The following is a 17,462-nucleotide window of genomic DNA, read 5'->3' as shown; positions in this document are numbered from 1 at the left end:
AATGAGAGGAACACTTTAAGGGGAAAATAATAATAATCGCAACTTATCGTAGTCTTTCTAGTTTAGTCTGATATGGTGCAGCAAACCTGACACACTTATTATTCCAAGGAAAAGTGTAATATATTCTCAACACTCTCCTGAGAAAAGGTGAGACATAATTTTGGTCACATAACAGATGTGACTTTCTTTCAGACCCTGACCTCTGACAACATGGGAAAAATTAGAGAATGTGAACTGCACATGAATGAAGATGTGCAGTACTCAACACAAGTAAAAAATGGGTGATCATCACAAATAAGGCTCCCAACCACAACAGATTTGCATCACAATAATAGGTTTTCAAATCATTAAGGTAATTGTGTTTGCCACATGGAAAACTAGAAGGGACCATATCAATGTTCTGGTTTTCAATGAACTGCACTAACTTTTATAATTTAGATACTATTGTGTTGCACTTTAATAGCTCTGTTCACTCATCCACTCTCCAAAAAGCCAGATCTTTAAACAAGGGGTCACAGGGTTTGCATTCATCAACACACACACACACTCACAGAGAAGAGAGAGAGCGAGAGAGATGAGGTAGCAGAGAGAGGGAGGGGACATATTCCATCACTATATGATGACACAAGAAATGAAATGTAGATAAATATTAATTAAATGGATTATACATCCATGCCATTCTATTGAACGTGATCTTATTTAACACTGCTATGAGATTCTGCTACTGATATAATATATAATTGGTAAATGGACTGCATTTATATAGCGCTTTTATCCAAAGCGTTTTACAATTGATGCCTCTCATTCGCCAGAGCAGTTAGGGGTTAGGTGTCTTGCTCAAGGACACTTCGACATGTCCAGGGTGGGGTTTGAACCAGCAACCCTCTGACTACCAGACAATTGGTCTTTCCTCCTGAGCTATGTCGCCCCCAGCCAAGGTTTTGCTGGCCCGCCAAATAATTAAACTAATTATTTTATTTGCAGCTATTTTATCACTTAAATATAATACACAGAATAACTGATTAGTTTTCAACTGTCAGCTCAACATTGGAAAACAGTTAAAATGAAAATGATATTGATGTATAAATGGAAAGGACTTTGATTATCCCCATATTTATTGCATGCAATGTTTGGGGAAAAAAATCTTATGATAAGTCCCTACATAAACATATTCAGTATTTTTCTGCCATAAACATGCATCCTATCTCCTTGCACACATATCATACTGCTAACTCAGGGAGCCGCTCATCTTAAAATCCATATATCCATTTCATATCTGGAGACATATACAGTATATCAACAACATAAATAATGTCCTAAAAGGTCCACTTGATGAAAAAAATAAAATAAAATCCAAAAGATCCATCACTGACTTCCAGGACCACATTTCTCAAAAAAAAAAAGAAAAAAAAGGAAAAGGAAAAAATCCATCCAATTGGTCAAGTGCTTTAAATTGCATTTCACCCTTCCCCTAAAAGAAAAAAAAAAAACCTTTACCAGCCGATGGAGGAAAGTTCTTTATGCTATCTTTGATTACATGAGAACACTTTTATATGGTAAGAGATACTGTGGAAGCAATCGCAGATTTTCTCAGTCCACATCACTGTTTAGTCTAAGGCCACAAGGAATACACACTGCCCCCAGCCAAGGTTTTGCTGCCCCGCCATGACCAGAAATAACCTCAGAAGTGTACCAACTGTCACTCCCATTAATGAGCAGCAGTTAGGTAGCTAACAAAACACTGCAACTCTGTCAAGTAAAAAGCAGCTATAAATATATTATTTAAGTTTAATAATAAAATAGCCCAATTAAGCTGCCAGGTAGCACAAACAAATCAAAGTACATGTTAATAAATTGAACTTTAGCAAAGGAATTCCAAACTAAAGACCAACACATTGTCTTTGTATAGCCAATGTACTGTAGAAGACATAAAATAAATCAAGATATCGTAAAACAGGATAACATACCCAGTGTGAAATCTACGGAAGCCCTCCACCAATAGACCTGGGAACTGGGCCTTCATACATTACAGGCATTTAGCAGACACTCTTATCCAGAGCGACTCACACAAGTTTTACATAGCATTTGTATCCATTGTATCCATTTATACAGCTGGACATGTACTGAAGCAATTCAGGTTAAGTACCTTGCTCAAGGGTACAACGTCAGTTCCTACCCAGGAATCGAACCTATGACCTTTTGGTTACAAGCCCATTTTCTTACTCACTACGGTACACTGTCGTCAAAACCATGTATGAAGCAATAGGCAGCAGCACCCATTATTAGCAATGAAATGCAGCCTGTGAGTTAGGCAGACACTGTCCATGGTACTGCAGCTCTTTTTGTCTTGAGGTTTACTGAAGCACCTACCGTAGAGTTCTGAATGAATAGCATTCAGCAGTGCTATGACATGCACCAGGGATTGCAAATAAATATATTAATAATAAAATAAAAACAACAACAACAATAATAATAATAATAATAATAATAATAATAATAAATCAATGCATTTATGGGACAATCTCTTGGATAAGCAAATGAACATCTAAGCCATTTTCTCTTGGTGAAAATATGAATATTTCTTACACAAATTTGCATTGTAGCTGAGCGTTCTCCATCTCATTTGCTCACCATCTGCTCCAAATTCAAGAATGCACTGTGGAGATGATCACTTTTAACATGTATTTTCTATCAACTCCATATGCCCAATCTCTGATAGTGTTTGTAAAACTTTAACTTTTCAGGTCTAGGTTTCCTGTAATCTGATTAGAGTGTCTTTATTTGAAAATGGTTTGAAATAGAGATGTTCTTGGTTGCCTGTCAATGTGATATGAGAGAAGTTTGATCCATCTACAACACCTGGCCTACGGAATTAATGTTAATGTTCAATAATCAAAACATTATTCAGCAAATTCCGAGCGAATGCTGTTATTTTGATCACATACCCTTCATTTTGTGTAAGGTAGGAACATGTGATGCGTTTATCAGTGTTTTTCTAGTGGAAAAGCTGGTCAAAATATAAACACATTATAAGATACTGCTAATTGAGTTTTGTATTGTTTCTGAGTCAATGAAGTTTGCATGAAAACCATTGCACACTTTTGGTGTGGCCATGAACAAAGGTTACACAGCAGATCAGTGGCAAGTCTCAATTTATTAAATGGTAGCCAACATTATTCATTCTTAGAAAGCTAAGTAATTGTACCAGCTTTTTGGGCTAGACACAAAAATTATATGGTTGCTACTTGCTGGCACAAAATAAATGTGACTACTGTGATAATTTACCAAAGCACCATGAAAGAATGTGCTGGCATTAAATCCCTACCTCCAACTGGATTACTACTGGTAATTTATCAAATAAACAACCATTGGTTTATAAGCAAAGTACAACGTGGCTTAGTGTACGGTGACATTCTACCACATTGGAGAGAGAGGTCCGACTTGTACAAGTGAATGTTTCATGCTTGCCGTTGCACCTTGATGAAATCTGTCATTATATATCTGCAATCTGTAATCAAAGGCTACAGTTTTCACTATGGATTGTAACAGAAGTAAATAGCATGTAGTCATTGTGTTTACTTTATTACATTGACAGTTAAAAGCCAGAAGGAAAACATTTGAACTTTGGAATATGAACAGATCATTCGTTTTTCCAGTTCTGAAAGGGCACCAAACAAACATTTCATTTCAATCAATGTCACTTTCAATTAAGAAAGAAGAACAATGTTATGACAAGCCAAGTAAAACCCCATTTAAACCATGCTTAAATACTGCATTAACAGTGTTTATTTAACACATAATACACCAAGAAAAACAAAATATTACCGTCGACTAATTATCTGTATACATTAAAGGCATATCACACTCTGTACCTGAACTATTGATCTTGGCAGAAACTCAAAGCTGGCACATTAAATAAAATTATAGGAGTTTGAACTAAAGCAGCTTTTGTGTTTTACAGTGTAGAAAAAAACTGTCAATGTGCGCGTCGATGTAGAATTGAAAATGGACAGGCACAACAGCTGTATGCCTAATCATGACACCATTAGAAGTTCAAGGGCTCTTCAGGCCATCCCAGTGATTTTCCTCATGAAGCACTGAAATATACATTACATTACATTTATTTGGCAGACGCTTTTATCCAAATATACAAACTCAAATATACAAACAACTACTGCTACATTCTGATACAAAAAATGTCAAATAACTTCTTATCAAGGTACAACATGAAGCAGATGCAGCAACATGGGCTATAAATAATAAGCTTTATAGTAAATATGATATACTGTGATCTTGTATGAGTCAGTGAGCTGAAAGATGAGGGTGTGTGTGTGTCTGTGTGTGTTCACACAGGAAGAATACATGCTTCACATAGGAACGTTATTAATACTGCATTAGGAATTCACCATGATTTAGTAATGAATACAAATGACAAGGCAGTGCAACTAGAAAAGAAGTACAGTGTTTTAGTGGTGTGGAGCTTTAATGGTCATCAAACCATAGCTCAAAAATGCAATGCAAGCAAACCATGACATTTACTGTATATCTCATTACAAAGTTTTTAATTAATACAGTTTTATTCTCAGGCTAAATGTGCACCATTTGTTAAGATTAAAACACCAGCAATTCATGAGCAGACAGCAGAACTCTAAAGGCTCATTCAGCGTTAACTGCAATATAATAATTTCCTCAAATCTAACACGTACAAGCTTCTTTTTCGTCATATTTCTCATTCCTTTCTGACATTAATACATGATGCTAGATGAGATAAAAATAACACCACTATTTATTTTAAAGGATAAACTAATCAATTTCTTATATTTCTCTGTTTAATTAACCCTGCAAAAATAAATTTTGGATATCACCTTGCGAGCTAAAAGAAATACCGTCCAATACCATCTGGGCTCAGTCAGAATGCTGTGCCTCCCCAAAGGAATATATCTGATCATTTTCATATGAAACCGCAAAGACACAATTCCACCACCCGCCCACCCCCCATCCCCCTGGGTCCACAATCACTATCTCTCCCAACCACTCACCCCACCCCCCCCCCCCTTCCAGTGCTGCATAATATATACAAAACAATAATACCACAAAACTATATACAAAAACTTGAAATTTCATTGCGCGCGCCCATTACACTCAATCCCAAGCCCCGCCCCTAAGACAGAGCACTGGCGATGAGTCTGTCTGGGCTGCTCAGTGACCTCACATCACGTCCAAAGTTATGAAAACGTTGTGGCTGAGAGGTTTCAGGAACGGCTCTTAGAACAGGTGGAAAATCTCAATTATGATTCAATTTACATTTCTAGGCCTTATGCGCTAATGTCTACTTGAAGAGAAGAGCTGATACTCTCATCAGATCTGCAAAGATGTGATTTTTAAGTGCATATCAAGTCTAAGTAAAGGGTAATGTACCCAGGATGGGAATGATCCAAAGCTGCCAAGAAGCAGCTGTATGGCTAAATTGCTAACTAAATTGCTGCTTCGTGAAAAGATTTGGAATTTGATTCCGACAATGTTTTTTTTTTTTTAAACAACAATGCAAGAATTGAATTATTGGTCATAACACCCATTCCTTTGTTATGATGTTGACATTTTAAAATCTTAAAAGGAGATGAAACTAAAAGCCATTTTTATGACTTCAGAAATAGATATTCTCCCATTTTGTTTGAGGGATTCAGTGTAAAAAATACCAATAAAAATACAACAAAGTGACAAATATCAAAAAGCATGTATTCGGAACATGAGCAACAATATCAACTAATATGTACAAAATAACATTGCTGTACTGAAGGTGTGATCATGAAATTTTGATCAAGAGCACTTATTGAACATCTATGAATTCCTACTGTGTATAAACTGTATGAAATTGATTATGAATGACTAGTTACCCCCAGGAACAAACATAGTATATTTCCTGTCACATCAAAGCCATTATTTCCCTCCATTTTTTACACTTGGCATTCCCAGGCCCATTATTCTAGACATAAGCCTTAAATACAGCTTTACTACAGTAATCCCAAAATGACACACATGATGGAATATTGAATACATTTAGGCTAATCATGATAGACAGAATTATCCTTCTACACGTGGAAAACCTTTAATACTCAGCTAATCATTTGACATACAGTGTTAAACAAAAAATAATTAAATTCCAGAGTTTCAGTCATGATACACATTTGCATATAAGCTGAAAGGTCAGTAACCTAAATGTGATGGACCCAACACAGCAATCTTACTGTGTAGACTTCTTTTCATATGTTTTTTTCAGTACAGTTCCTTGAAAAAGGGTGAGTTTTGCGAAGAATTATTGATTCTGGGGAGCTAATCAGCCTAAGCACAAATGGCTACAATCCAAAATCCCTTTCACCCACTGCATACAGTGACCTGAGACCTTGGGTGTTGCATTGTAATAGCCGTGTCACTTGCCCATGCATGCTATGTTGCAATATATACTGTATATATATAAATCCATGTATATATATCCACAGCTGCACAGCCTACTAAAAGCTGTCATGAACATTATTAATAGTGATCAGAATCCACTGCTCATAAAACAACAGAGATATCGCTGCTCTATATAGAAATTTATGTCTTCTCTGTTTTTATCTATTTTGCTATAAATACTTGACACCGAAGGTGCAAACATGGATACTTCGAATGCAGAAAAATATGCCTGTACAAATGTTTGTGCAACCTTAGGTGACTTTATCTCCGTGTACCAGGTAAGCTTTGGCATTACACAAAAAAAAAACAAAGTGTTAAAAAAGGACCTTTCAATACCCTCTGTTAGGAAAACTGACTTCAATGTCATAATAATGGCCTGGTCTTCACAAGGCATTGTTCACAAGATTCTGTACAAGATGACATACCTTACTCTGGCAACCAGGTCCACTATAGCTTGGTTCAAGTTGAAATTTCAGAATGCAAAAGGTTCAATTTTAACCCTCTGCTTGCCTCCAGGGCAAAACCCCCAATGTGCTTCTACGAGTGCTGAACGCGAGTGACAGGACAACGTGTTTCATTTCCACAGCCTGGAATGTTACACATGCATGCATATCATGTGCATAACATAATGAGAAATGTTCCTTTACTGTTTATGTGTTCTGTGTATCGTGTCAACAGCATATGAAATTATCAATGCCCTTTCCCATGCAGAGACAAATGACAATCACGCACATCAAGTGCCTGCACAGTTTCTGCAAGACAACTAGTGGCAAATATTATAATTCCCCTCTTATTTTTATTTGTGTTGCCCTAGCTGTAGCTGCAGGTTGTATAGACAGGTTTACCGAACAACAAGGCCTGAATCAGGAGCAGGTATTTACAGGGCAGGCATCATAACATGCAAAACCAAAACAGACTAAGGAATCAAATGTGATTACTATCACATGTGCACACATGCAGCTATTAAATTTATTTTTATCGTTTTTCTTTTCCCCTAAGAAATGAAATGGTGACAACCTGAGACCAACCTTAAATCCATGATCCAGTTAGGCTCAAGGGCTGTCTGCTCTCTTTAGCTGGGTAGCTGTCCTAACATCCGGAGGAGAACCATTTGCTGTCGGCTGCAGCGCACATCCTAAAATGTATGTGTCTGCGCTTCTCTGTACATGCAGACATTTCACCATTCAGCGTACTGATCATATTGCAAAGGCCGACGCAAAAAAAAAAAAAAAAAAAAGGTAAAAAATCTGCGCACAATCCAGCTCTGTGTACTAGAATCCTCAGTAACGGAGGCACCGGGTAATGATTCATCAAAAAAAAAAAAGAAATATATATATATTTTTTTTTTTTTAAAAGATGAAGAAAAGGCAACGGGAAAAAAAGGATTCAGTTCATGGAAGCGTTTAAATAATCAAGTAGGCAGGATTATGTGCTTACCATGTACACACACACCCCCCCTTAAAGTGCAGAAATGATCCGGGCAGGAGAGGAGAGGAGCGGAGCGGAGGCAGAGGGGCGGAAGCGGAGCGCGCGCACACATGCGCGCACGCGCAGACGCACGCACACACACACACACGCGCGCGCGCAAGCTCGGGCACGTGAGCGGGGGAGAGCCACGGTGCCGCTTCTCGCAGGCAGCCAGCCTCTCTCTCTCCGGAGAGCGGGAGCTCGTTGCTAGGCTCCCGCAGCTGCGGCCGCCCCTCAGCCGTCGCGGCGGAGCTGCGGCTCGCTGGAGGATGCCAGGCCCCAGTGCTGCAGGGAGGAGATCCGCCCTGTAGGCAGCGCAAGATGAAACGCACACACACGAGCCCGTGCACGCGCACACACAAACATAAACACAAACACACACAAGCAGACAGAACAGAATTAGGGACCTGGAAGAAACTGGAGCTGAGCAAGCCTTGTTATTCTACATTGTTATGCAAAGGATCTATGGGTAATAAGTACTTCTTTTTCTACAAGAAAAGAGATTATACTGTGTGTATGCATATATACATATATATATATATATATGTATATATATGACTATATATTTGGAGTGCTTTCCAAAAGTATGGGAACAGTAGAGTGAAAATTGTTATTTTTTCTATATACTTAAGGCATTTGGATTTTAGATCAATGAATATGAGACAAAAGTGCAGACAAGCAGCTTTTATTTCATTTTATTTCATGTATTTACATGCAAATATGTTTTACCATGTTTTATCATTTATATGGATTATAAACTTGTGATTCAAGTTTCAACCATATTAGTCTAGGGCAATAATCCACTGCGTTTGAAAGCATTTTTCATTTAGAGTTTGAAAATCAGGAGAAAATACTTCATAGTGTTTACAGACTATAATGGCAGAAGACTGAGGTATTACTTCCAATTTTTACAAAACTTGCCCTTCCCAAATGAATGGTGTTTCTTCCTTTTTTTCTTTGTTTTTTAACCATTTAAGATCATGCGTTCAACCATTTATTTTTTAATCTTATTGCAGTAAAACCATGTTACACACTACTGACACATTTTACACAGATACATTTCAAAGTCAAATGTACTGCCAAATATATTCAGTATTTGTGGTAACGTGTAAAGGTAAAGCAAATTCTTATTAATGATCAGACCAAATGCTGTTATAGCTGTGTGTGCTATACTGCCCCCTGCCGAGGATGAACTCGCTGTGCCAGTAATTACCTTGAATCCAGTTGTACAGTACAACAACAAAAACCAACCAGAAAATTGACTTAGAAATCCGTAATATAGTAGATACACACCAGTATGTAAAGATGTTAAGTTAAGCTTTGTCGGTAAATATTTGTTTTATCTAATATTAAGATCACGTTAATAACATTTTATTAAAACCTACCGTACGCAATTTTAATCGAACCTAAATGATCAGGCATAGTTTAATACTAGCTATTTTATATTTCAGATACTGGTAAAGGTCTTACTGCCTGTCACCGATAAAATATCCAGTAAAAATCGTACAAATAAAGTTATGCACGCAATTTCTACCACAGACAAAACATTTAATTGTGAAGGTCAGACCAGGTATTAAAAACCTACTTACCCTTTAGAAAATAAGCAAGAGAGAACCATGTTTTAAGCCATGATGTGGCACTTAAGAATTTGATGGTATGCATAAAAGTAGTGAGGGTAGGCTATAGCATCGTTCAAAAACCGTGGGAAGATATCTTCGGCAAATCTGTGGACAAAGAGTTACATCGGCTTTGTCCATGGTACTTTTGAATAGCTCCTCCGCGGCTAAAAAGGAATAGTTACGGTCGCCAGATTGTATATAATTCCCCTAAGAGGTTTATCTCTTTTAATTCCTTTTTTGTGCAATATACATTTTTGATTTGTAATCAAACTATTCGCAAGTGGTTTAAATGCAATTCTTAGCTTTTATTAAAGGGTATGTCTATGCATGTTGGTTCCACTACATAGAAATAACACCTCTTCTCATACCTATCCTCCCATTTCAGGGAATAATACCGTTTGGGACAATTAGCTTCACAGCTTAGTCAGTTGATTAGTCAGGTATGTTAAGCTGCTTCCTCAGTGCAAGTATAAGAGAGTTTTCAGTATCTAGTCTTGATTAGATTGCCTTTGGAGTCTGTAGTTACCATTTGTCAGCCTAAGGACCAGCATTGTACCAGCAAAAGTTAAGAAAGCCATTATAAGGCTGAGAAATACAAAAAAACAGTTAGCAACACAGGCCAAACCTTAGGCTTGTCAAAATCAACTGTTAGGAATATCATTAAGAAAAAAGAGAGCACTGGCGAGCTCAGCAATTACAAATGGCCTGGTAAGCCAAGGAAGACCTCTACAGTTGATGACCAAAAACCCCTAAACACCTGCTTGACAGATCAGGAGCACGCTTCAGGAGGCAAGCAATGATAAGTCAGAGTCTACTGTCTGCAGAACACTTCACAAACAGAACTACAGAGACATTGCAAGATGAAAACCACTAGCTTGCCAAAAAAAAAAAAAACAGGATTGTCTGGTTACAGTTTGCTAGATAAGACAAAGATTATCTTGGGTCAGAGTGATGGAAAAAGCAAACTTGGAGGCCAAAAGGAACTTCCCGAGATCCAAAGCACCCCCCTCTTCCCCCCTCATCTATGAGACATGGCGGTGGGGGTGTTATCGGTTGGGCATGTGTGGCTGCCACTGGTACTGGCTGACTTGTCTTCACTGGTGATGTAACTGCTGACAGCAGCAGCAGAAATATCTTATCTGCTCAAGTTCAAGTAAATGCATCCAAACTCATTGAATGGCCCTTCAGCCTACAGCAAGACAATGATCTAAAACATAATGCTAAAGCAACAAAGGAGTTTTTCAAAGCCAGAACTGGAAAAAATATTGACTGGCCATGTAATTTATCCAATCTGAATCCAATTGAACATGGGTTTCATAGGCTGGAGAGAAAACTTAAGGAAACTAGCCCCCAGAACAAGCAGAGGCTGAAGATGGCTGCAATACAGGCCTGGCAGAGCATCGCCAAAGAATATATTCTGCACCTGGTGATGTCTATGAGTTACAGACTTCAAACATTCATTGCATGCAGAGGATATGAAACATTGGAAAAATTTATAACATCAATAATTGTGTGGAAAAAAACAAAAAACAAAAAAACAATAAAAGTGCCATTTAAACATTGCTAGTAATGGCTTTAATTAATGAATTAGAATGTGGAGTGCTAGGATTACATGAATGCTTGGAATTTCCCCTCCTGTTGTTGACCTTGGGTAAAAGGCATGTTCGATTCTTCTGTAGCAGTTTATTTTGTTTCATATAAACGTGTACACCTTGTACCATTTTTGGTTTGTATTAGTTTCAGAGGCAGTTCAAACTAATTTTACTGGTTATTATTTAAAATGCTAATGATAATTTCACTTTTTTTTTTTTTTTTTTACAGTAAATTGTATTACTGACAGAAACAGAAAATCATACACAACATATATATATATATATACATATATGTATATATATAACTATTGTCAGTCTCTGATTACTAACTTGCAACTTTCATATTCATATTGCATATTTATTCTCCCTTAGTATTATCTATGTAGATCGAATACAGAGACTGCATAATGTAGAGGACTGGTGTTATTTAATTGATATTGAAAGAGATTGAATGAAGGAATTGGTTATGACACAGGGCTGAATTGAGAGAACAGTTATGAGCAGAATTTGAGTGAATTGATACTAAAAGATTTAATGGGAAACAAATAGCATGAATTTATCCTGCTAAGTGTCTGCATTTATCTAAAGAAGGAATTTATGCCAGCTCTGAGGTAAATGGTAATTTAATTGTTAATCTATTTATAAAAGTATTTCAATATCCCTTTATCATCATTTATCTTATTCTGAAACTGTAGTTAACCTATAGTATATTGTGCATCTTTACTGAATTGGTTTACTATGGAATACTTGAATCCTGGTATATTCCTCTTTTATCCATTTCCCTTTAAAAATCATATTATTACACTTGCTGGTTTTACCTGGAAATCATTCCCAGCTCTAAATGCATTGTTTCTGCAATTATTCCCTTTACCAGCTTGATGCAGTATCATGTCTGCCTTTGCAGCTGGTGAATCAGGTAGATCTAGATGTATATCTAGATGTTTTTTCTTTAATTCAGGCTGCAAATAGCTTTTCTAATACCACTACTGCTACAACTACCAATAATATAATAAAAATAATACAATATTATATTATATAAAATAATATGCATTGATGCATTTAGTTTGTCCTTTCGATAGATAGATAGAAAGATAGATAGATAGATAGATGTCGTGCCATATCTGGCAACCCTACGGCGAGCATGGTCTTGTTTTGTTGCTTTCGGCTCAAGCGTGACAAGCACTTTTTGGACCAATCATATTGCACGTTTCTATAGGTCAGCAGCAAGTTACGTCAGTGAATGTGGGCGAAATGTTTTGTTCTGCAAGAACCAAATGCATTGGCCCATTGATGTCACATGAAATCAAATGCGTTGAGTGTGTTATAAAACACCTTGCCATTGTTTGCACTGCGCCCCATATTGCCCCTCCAGACAGTGCAGCAACGGGATTGAATTGTCCTTGTTAAAAAAAAAATAATTTTTAAAAAGCATCAACATATTGCATGTTGTGAGCTTGCTTGCTACGTTCATGCGTGGACGAACTGGTTAGTAAGATAGCTATACTGAAACGTCAGTATCATGTCTACTGAGAAACAAAACAGTCCCGTGGAAAATTTGCAGGGTAAGTGAACTGGTTAATGTACGGTAGCTAAATGTAGCACACAAATTAGCCGATAGGTTTCTTTAAACGTGCCAGGGAAATTGAAGCCGAGCTATAGTTTAAGTTTCTGAGACGCAGATTGTTATTCATATCAGACAGATCTAACGCTATTTCAAAAGGGAAATATACTTCATATTGGCATGCAAAATGGTTACAGATAGGTTTTTTTTTTTTAAAGCAAGGGGTTGTATTAAGTAGAAACGGAACATCAGTTAAAGTTACATTTACTTATTCCGTTCAACAATGATGTTTTGAAAGCACCAGCCTACCTACATGCTGTCAGGCTTAAGTATGTGCGGTTGAGATTACTTAAATTTTTCACAAGAAATAATGTTATCGTTCTATTGAAATGATGAAGGTTCTGCTCTGCAGTCGTGCTCCAGCCATTTGTAAAACGTTGGCTGTATGTTATTGTTCCGTTACAACAACCACTGTGATTTTGTCATTCTACTCGACAATATTTTGACCTTGTAGACATCCTACCAGAAACACAGACGACCCTATGCACACAGAATAGCCTTCTGCGACGCGCTATTTATAGTCTTACGGAGTGTTGACAAGGAAGATAAATAAGCATCGATTCCCCTTTCCTATGAGTCTGCGCGTCACTATGACATATAAAGTAGGCGGGGCCGTGGTGCTGGGTAGTGCCCACAGGGCGTTGATTTAATATTCAGTGTGAGGAAAGGACACAGGCTGGTAGCCTGCTAATTAAAGAACACTGTTTGCTTTCTATTTCTGAAGGTATTCTGCTTTCTATTTTTGAAGGTATTCCAAAGGTTTTTTTAATTATAAGCTGGTAGCATTATTTTTAATAATTGCGTTGAATTTGTGAAATGACCTCAGTTGGTAAAGGTGCTTGCCAGAAGCACTGGCTGTTTTTACAATTGCAGATTCAAGAATTGGCTGTTATTTGCAATGAGACACAATTGGCTTTGTCTCATCAGGGCAAGGCTGAAATTAATTTGGCCAAGGTTCCGTGGACCGCAGCAGCATTAGTCCAAACAAACATTGCCAGGTTCCAAAAGGCTACCGGCTACAATTAGTGTGAGAGTATATTTTATTTATTTATTTACTTAATTACTAACTTGCATGCATGTATATATACAAGCAAACAAACATTAGTATCATTCTCAGGGCCTTTGCTCACTTGTGTGGCCCATGGTGTTAAAAATTGCCATGGCATCAAGTATGAACTACATCATCCACAACACTCCTTGCACAAGCATTATAAATATAGTAGTGATGAAAGGCATGTAAAACTGAGGGGAAAAATATCAGGTAACAAGTGATATGTGTTCCCCCCCCCCCCCCCCGTGTTTCAAAGGCTCCTGGGTTGAGCTGCACTTCCAAAGCAACAGTAGCAACAGCAGTGGCAATGGCAATGGCAGTGGCAGTGTTGGCCACCACGGAGGGGAAGAGCAGGTGCCAGCCTCCGCTCACAGCGGGGACGTGGAGAAGATGCTCCTGGATGCACAGCACGAGTCTGGCAGGAGCAGCTCCCGGGGAAGCCTGCCTTGCGACAGGTGTAGGATCCTAAATGTTGCAGCCAATTAAAAGCCGTGGGAGGGCCTCCCATGTGATTGATTAACAGGCAGACAATGTAATATGGTGCCTGCATTTGTGGGAACCTTATGAAGGCCTCATTGTTATATTACCATGGCAATTTTTGTCCATGAGAGAACATTTACATTGTGTGATATGTAATATAAAAGCTTGTTTTGACATTATATAATTAACAAAAGTTAATGAGAACATTTAGTATGCATCACATAACTGGGTTATATTTACGGGGTCTGTGTCCCTCTTACCAGTCCTACAAGATCCCAGACTCCTCTGCATCTATGCAGAGGCTCAGAGGTTCAAAGTGCAGGAGAGAAGAATAGTTCTCAGGTAAATCAAATATTTGGTTTGGTTTAACACCTGCATCGATGTAGAAATGTAAAGCGGTCTGTAATCTTCTAAGACTGAAAAACCTCAATTGAGGAGGCTGCTGTTGCGTTTTACTCTCGTTCTATTGAAACGAATCCTCTTGGGCCAGTCACACACTTGCAATTTGAATGAAGTAGCCTATATGAGCAAAATAACTGTAACCAGGATCATTAATGTTTTCATTGACTGTGACTAGTGACTGTTATGGCAAGTAGCACCTTACCCGACGCAGCAGAATTTAATCATCTTGTAGTCAGGTAATTTTAAAACACGAAGATAGATTTTTCACTTGTTCATTTCAGTCTGAGGAAGATTTTCTTGAGAGAAGACAAGAGGTCGAGAATATAATGAAGAAAAATGCTGACTGGATCTGGGACTGGTCGAGTCGACCCGAAAACCTTCCACCCAAGTATGCACCCTTAGTAGAGTACTGTATGTCGTTGACTGGATGAATGAGTCAATACCAGAAAATAAATCTGTTTAGTTTTCTCTCTGTGTGAGCCTATGCCTAAAATTATCTACTGAAGCATGCACAGTGTATTCTATGTACTCAGTTGAAGTCGTGGAGTAGCTGCTAGAACTTGGAGTAAAGCAGAACATTGAAACTAACAAGAATATACTTTGGATAATCCTTGTAAATCTTGGCCCAAGAATACATCTCAGGAAATGTTTGCACATAAAAGCCCTTATAAAACATAATTAAACATTGACATTTTTTTAGGACACACATACACACACACCTTTTGTTTGCATTGGCTTACCTTTTTATGGGACATCCCACGTGATTATGTGTACAAACTCAGCCAAGATAAGGACAAAGAATACAGAAATAGAACTGTACTGTGTTGTGACACCCCCCCTCCCACCTCCCTCTTTCCATCCAGAGAGTACCTGCTCAGGCACCCGAAACGTTCGAGCGCCCTCAGCATGCGGAACACCAGGGTCATGAAGAAAGGGGGGATTTTCTCCTCCGAATTTCTGAAGGTGTTCCTGCCTTCGCTGCTCATATCGCACTTACTGGCTGTAGGCCTCGGGTGAGTGGGCATTGTGGGAAGTGTGAGATGGTGCGCTTCTCGGATAAAACACGTAATCGACATTTCACACCTTCACCTCCTGCGGAATTTACCGGAGTGCCCCTATATCGTCCCGTCTATGTGCTAAATGGGGACATTGCTGCTATAGTCAAGCAGACTGGCTGTGCAGTTGAACACAGATTTATTACTTTTTCATTGCTTCATTTGAAATGATGGGTGACTTTCACCATTCTGGGGTGGAATTAAGTGTTCTATTGGTGTTCTGTGGTATACACATTCAAATATTAGATTACCTTTGCTGTAAATATACTGTTTGCAATAATAATAGGTTAGAATAGCACAGTTGACTGACTTGAAAGTGACTTGAAAGTGAGAATTGCATTTTTTAAAGGTGGCAAGCGCCTGAATAATCAAATACGCTAATTACTCTCTTCTGCATTCTCTGTTCCCAAAGGATCTACATTGGAAGACGTCTAAGCGTCTCTGCCAATACCTTCTGAGGAAGATTATGCCACCGCCGTCAGACGCCACCATCGCTTGCAGCTTGCCGTGCCACACGCTTCCTAGATGTATAAAGGCAGGGTCATGTGATGCCTCCTCCGCGCTCCACCCCCTGCCCTCCCGCCCTCCGCATTTCGGCAGAAGGAGGCAGACCTTCTGTACTCCTGTGAATTCCGTTCAATTTCTTCCTGTTCTCCGAGCCGCTTTAAATACGCACCACCGCAAATAGCAGACTCTTCCGTGCTTTCATATCTGCAAGAGACTACTTTGAAGCACCGTCATTTGCTACTTCGTTTTAGCACAGAGATGTTGAGCCTAGATATGAATGGCGAGTTGATGCAGTTGTGATTTCACTGTTTTGATTGCACAAGGGCAGGGAAAAAAGATAATTCACTACTATGAAGTTGTGTCTCCTTCGTGGGAGGGGAAAATGAGTTGCACGTTCTTAAACAGAGTAATGCTGTGGGGAGGAGAGGAACAATCCCATTACTTGGGTTTGATATCTAGTTATGTTGGGCAGTAAAAACAGATGACCAAACTGCTCATCAGAAACGGCACACCTGCTATCATTTCCAGTACTAATTGCTACAGTTGTTGTTTCTACCCAAAATGCAAGGGACTAAGCATCATTGTGTTTTTAGAGTTAGATTTGCAGTAGGGAGCATTACGTTGCGTGAACAATATTATGAAACTAATCCTCTTCTTGCTTTACAGCTGTTGTGATACACTATGATCTTTTAAACTAAAGAGTTATCTGTGTTCAGATTTTATTTGTAAAATGTCAGGGTACTGAATGAGGATTGTGTGCAATATGTAAAATATATTAATGACACATTCACATGGCACTTTATAGTAGTGCTGTCATCACATTGTCTGTATAGCTCTGTAAATAAGAACATGTGTAACACTGGAATTTAAGACCGGCACATTTTCAGAATAGTTTAGGACTTAAGCCACTGGAAAAAGATAGTAAGAAATGGTTGTGCTTTAAATACCTAAATGTGTTCAGCTAAATACTGCACGTGAAGTGCTGAACATACCACATGCTCATGAAAAAAGTTTGAGGACTTAATATACGTAATATATGTAATGTTTCATGGAATTGTCAGAGCATGGGCAATGTAACACATAACAAATGAATCAAATAAATGAAATGTATAAACTGAGTTTATCATTTGAGGTGACAATTTTTAATACAAGCATACAGTGAACCCGTGGAATCAGTGAACCAATCTGAAGCACACCTGACTGCCATTTAAAAAG

General features: G+C 38.3%; 2 protein-coding genes across 8 annotated transcripts in view; one reads left to right on the top strand and one right to left on the bottom strand.

Moving 5' to 3' along the window:
* The window catches only part of jakmip3 (Janus kinase and microtubule interacting protein 3), a 45,315-nt gene extending 35,613 nt beyond the window's left edge, over positions 1 to 9,702 (bottom strand). For 4 of the 7 annotated variants that reach the window (XM_064320773.1, XM_064320775.1, XM_064320774.1 and 1 more), the window contains exons 1-2: positions 9,510 to 9,701; positions 7,482 to 8,225 (exon numbers count right to left, since the gene is read on the bottom strand). The gene's annotated coding sequence lies outside the window, so the exon portion shown is untranslated. Of the gene's footprint in view, positions 1 to 7,481; positions 8,226 to 9,509 lie in introns of all 7 variants that reach the window. The other 3 variants (XM_064320772.1, XM_064320776.1, XM_064320777.1) reach the window with 2 other exon arrangements.
* A 2,763-nt stretch (positions 9,703 to 12,465) lies between these two features.
* Positions 12,466 to 17,365, top strand: bnip3 (BCL2 interacting protein 3). Its single transcript, XM_064320771.1, has 6 exons — positions 12,466 to 12,693; positions 14,060 to 14,258; positions 14,547 to 14,625; positions 14,967 to 15,073; positions 15,549 to 15,698; positions 16,153 to 17,365. The coding sequence occupies exons 1-6, from the start codon at positions 12,651 to 12,653 to the stop codon at positions 16,196 to 16,198; spliced, it is 624 nt and encodes a 207-aa protein (XP_064176841.1). The 5' UTR covers positions 12,466 to 12,650; the 3' UTR covers positions 16,199 to 17,365.
* The last annotated feature ends 97 nt before the right edge of the window (positions 17,366 to 17,462 follow it).

The sequence above is a fragment of the Anguilla rostrata genome, chromosome 2, assembly GCF_018555375.3.
Source record: "Anguilla rostrata isolate EN2019 chromosome 2, ASM1855537v3, whole genome shotgun sequence".
NCBI classification, from domain to species: domain Eukaryota; kingdom Metazoa; phylum Chordata; class Actinopteri; order Anguilliformes; family Anguillidae; genus Anguilla; species Anguilla rostrata.
The sequence above is the reverse complement of the archived record's forward strand: the minus strand, read 5'-3'. Positions and strand labels throughout refer to the sequence as shown.

Bases quoted from the DNA above. Each gene is read 5' to 3' on its own strand.
- bnip3 (XM_064320771.1), top strand. From the start codon at position 12,651: ATGTCTACTGAGAAACAAAACAGTCCCGTGGAAAATTTGCAGG. The intron at 15,074-15,548 runs GTATGCACCCTT...CTTTCCATCCAG, and splicing joins CCCGAAAACCTTCCACCCAA to AGAGTACCTGCTCAGGCACC. The intron at 15,699-16,152 runs GTGAGTGGGCAT...CTGTTCCCAAAG, and splicing joins TTACTGGCTGTAGGCCTCGG to GATCTACATTGGAAGACGTC.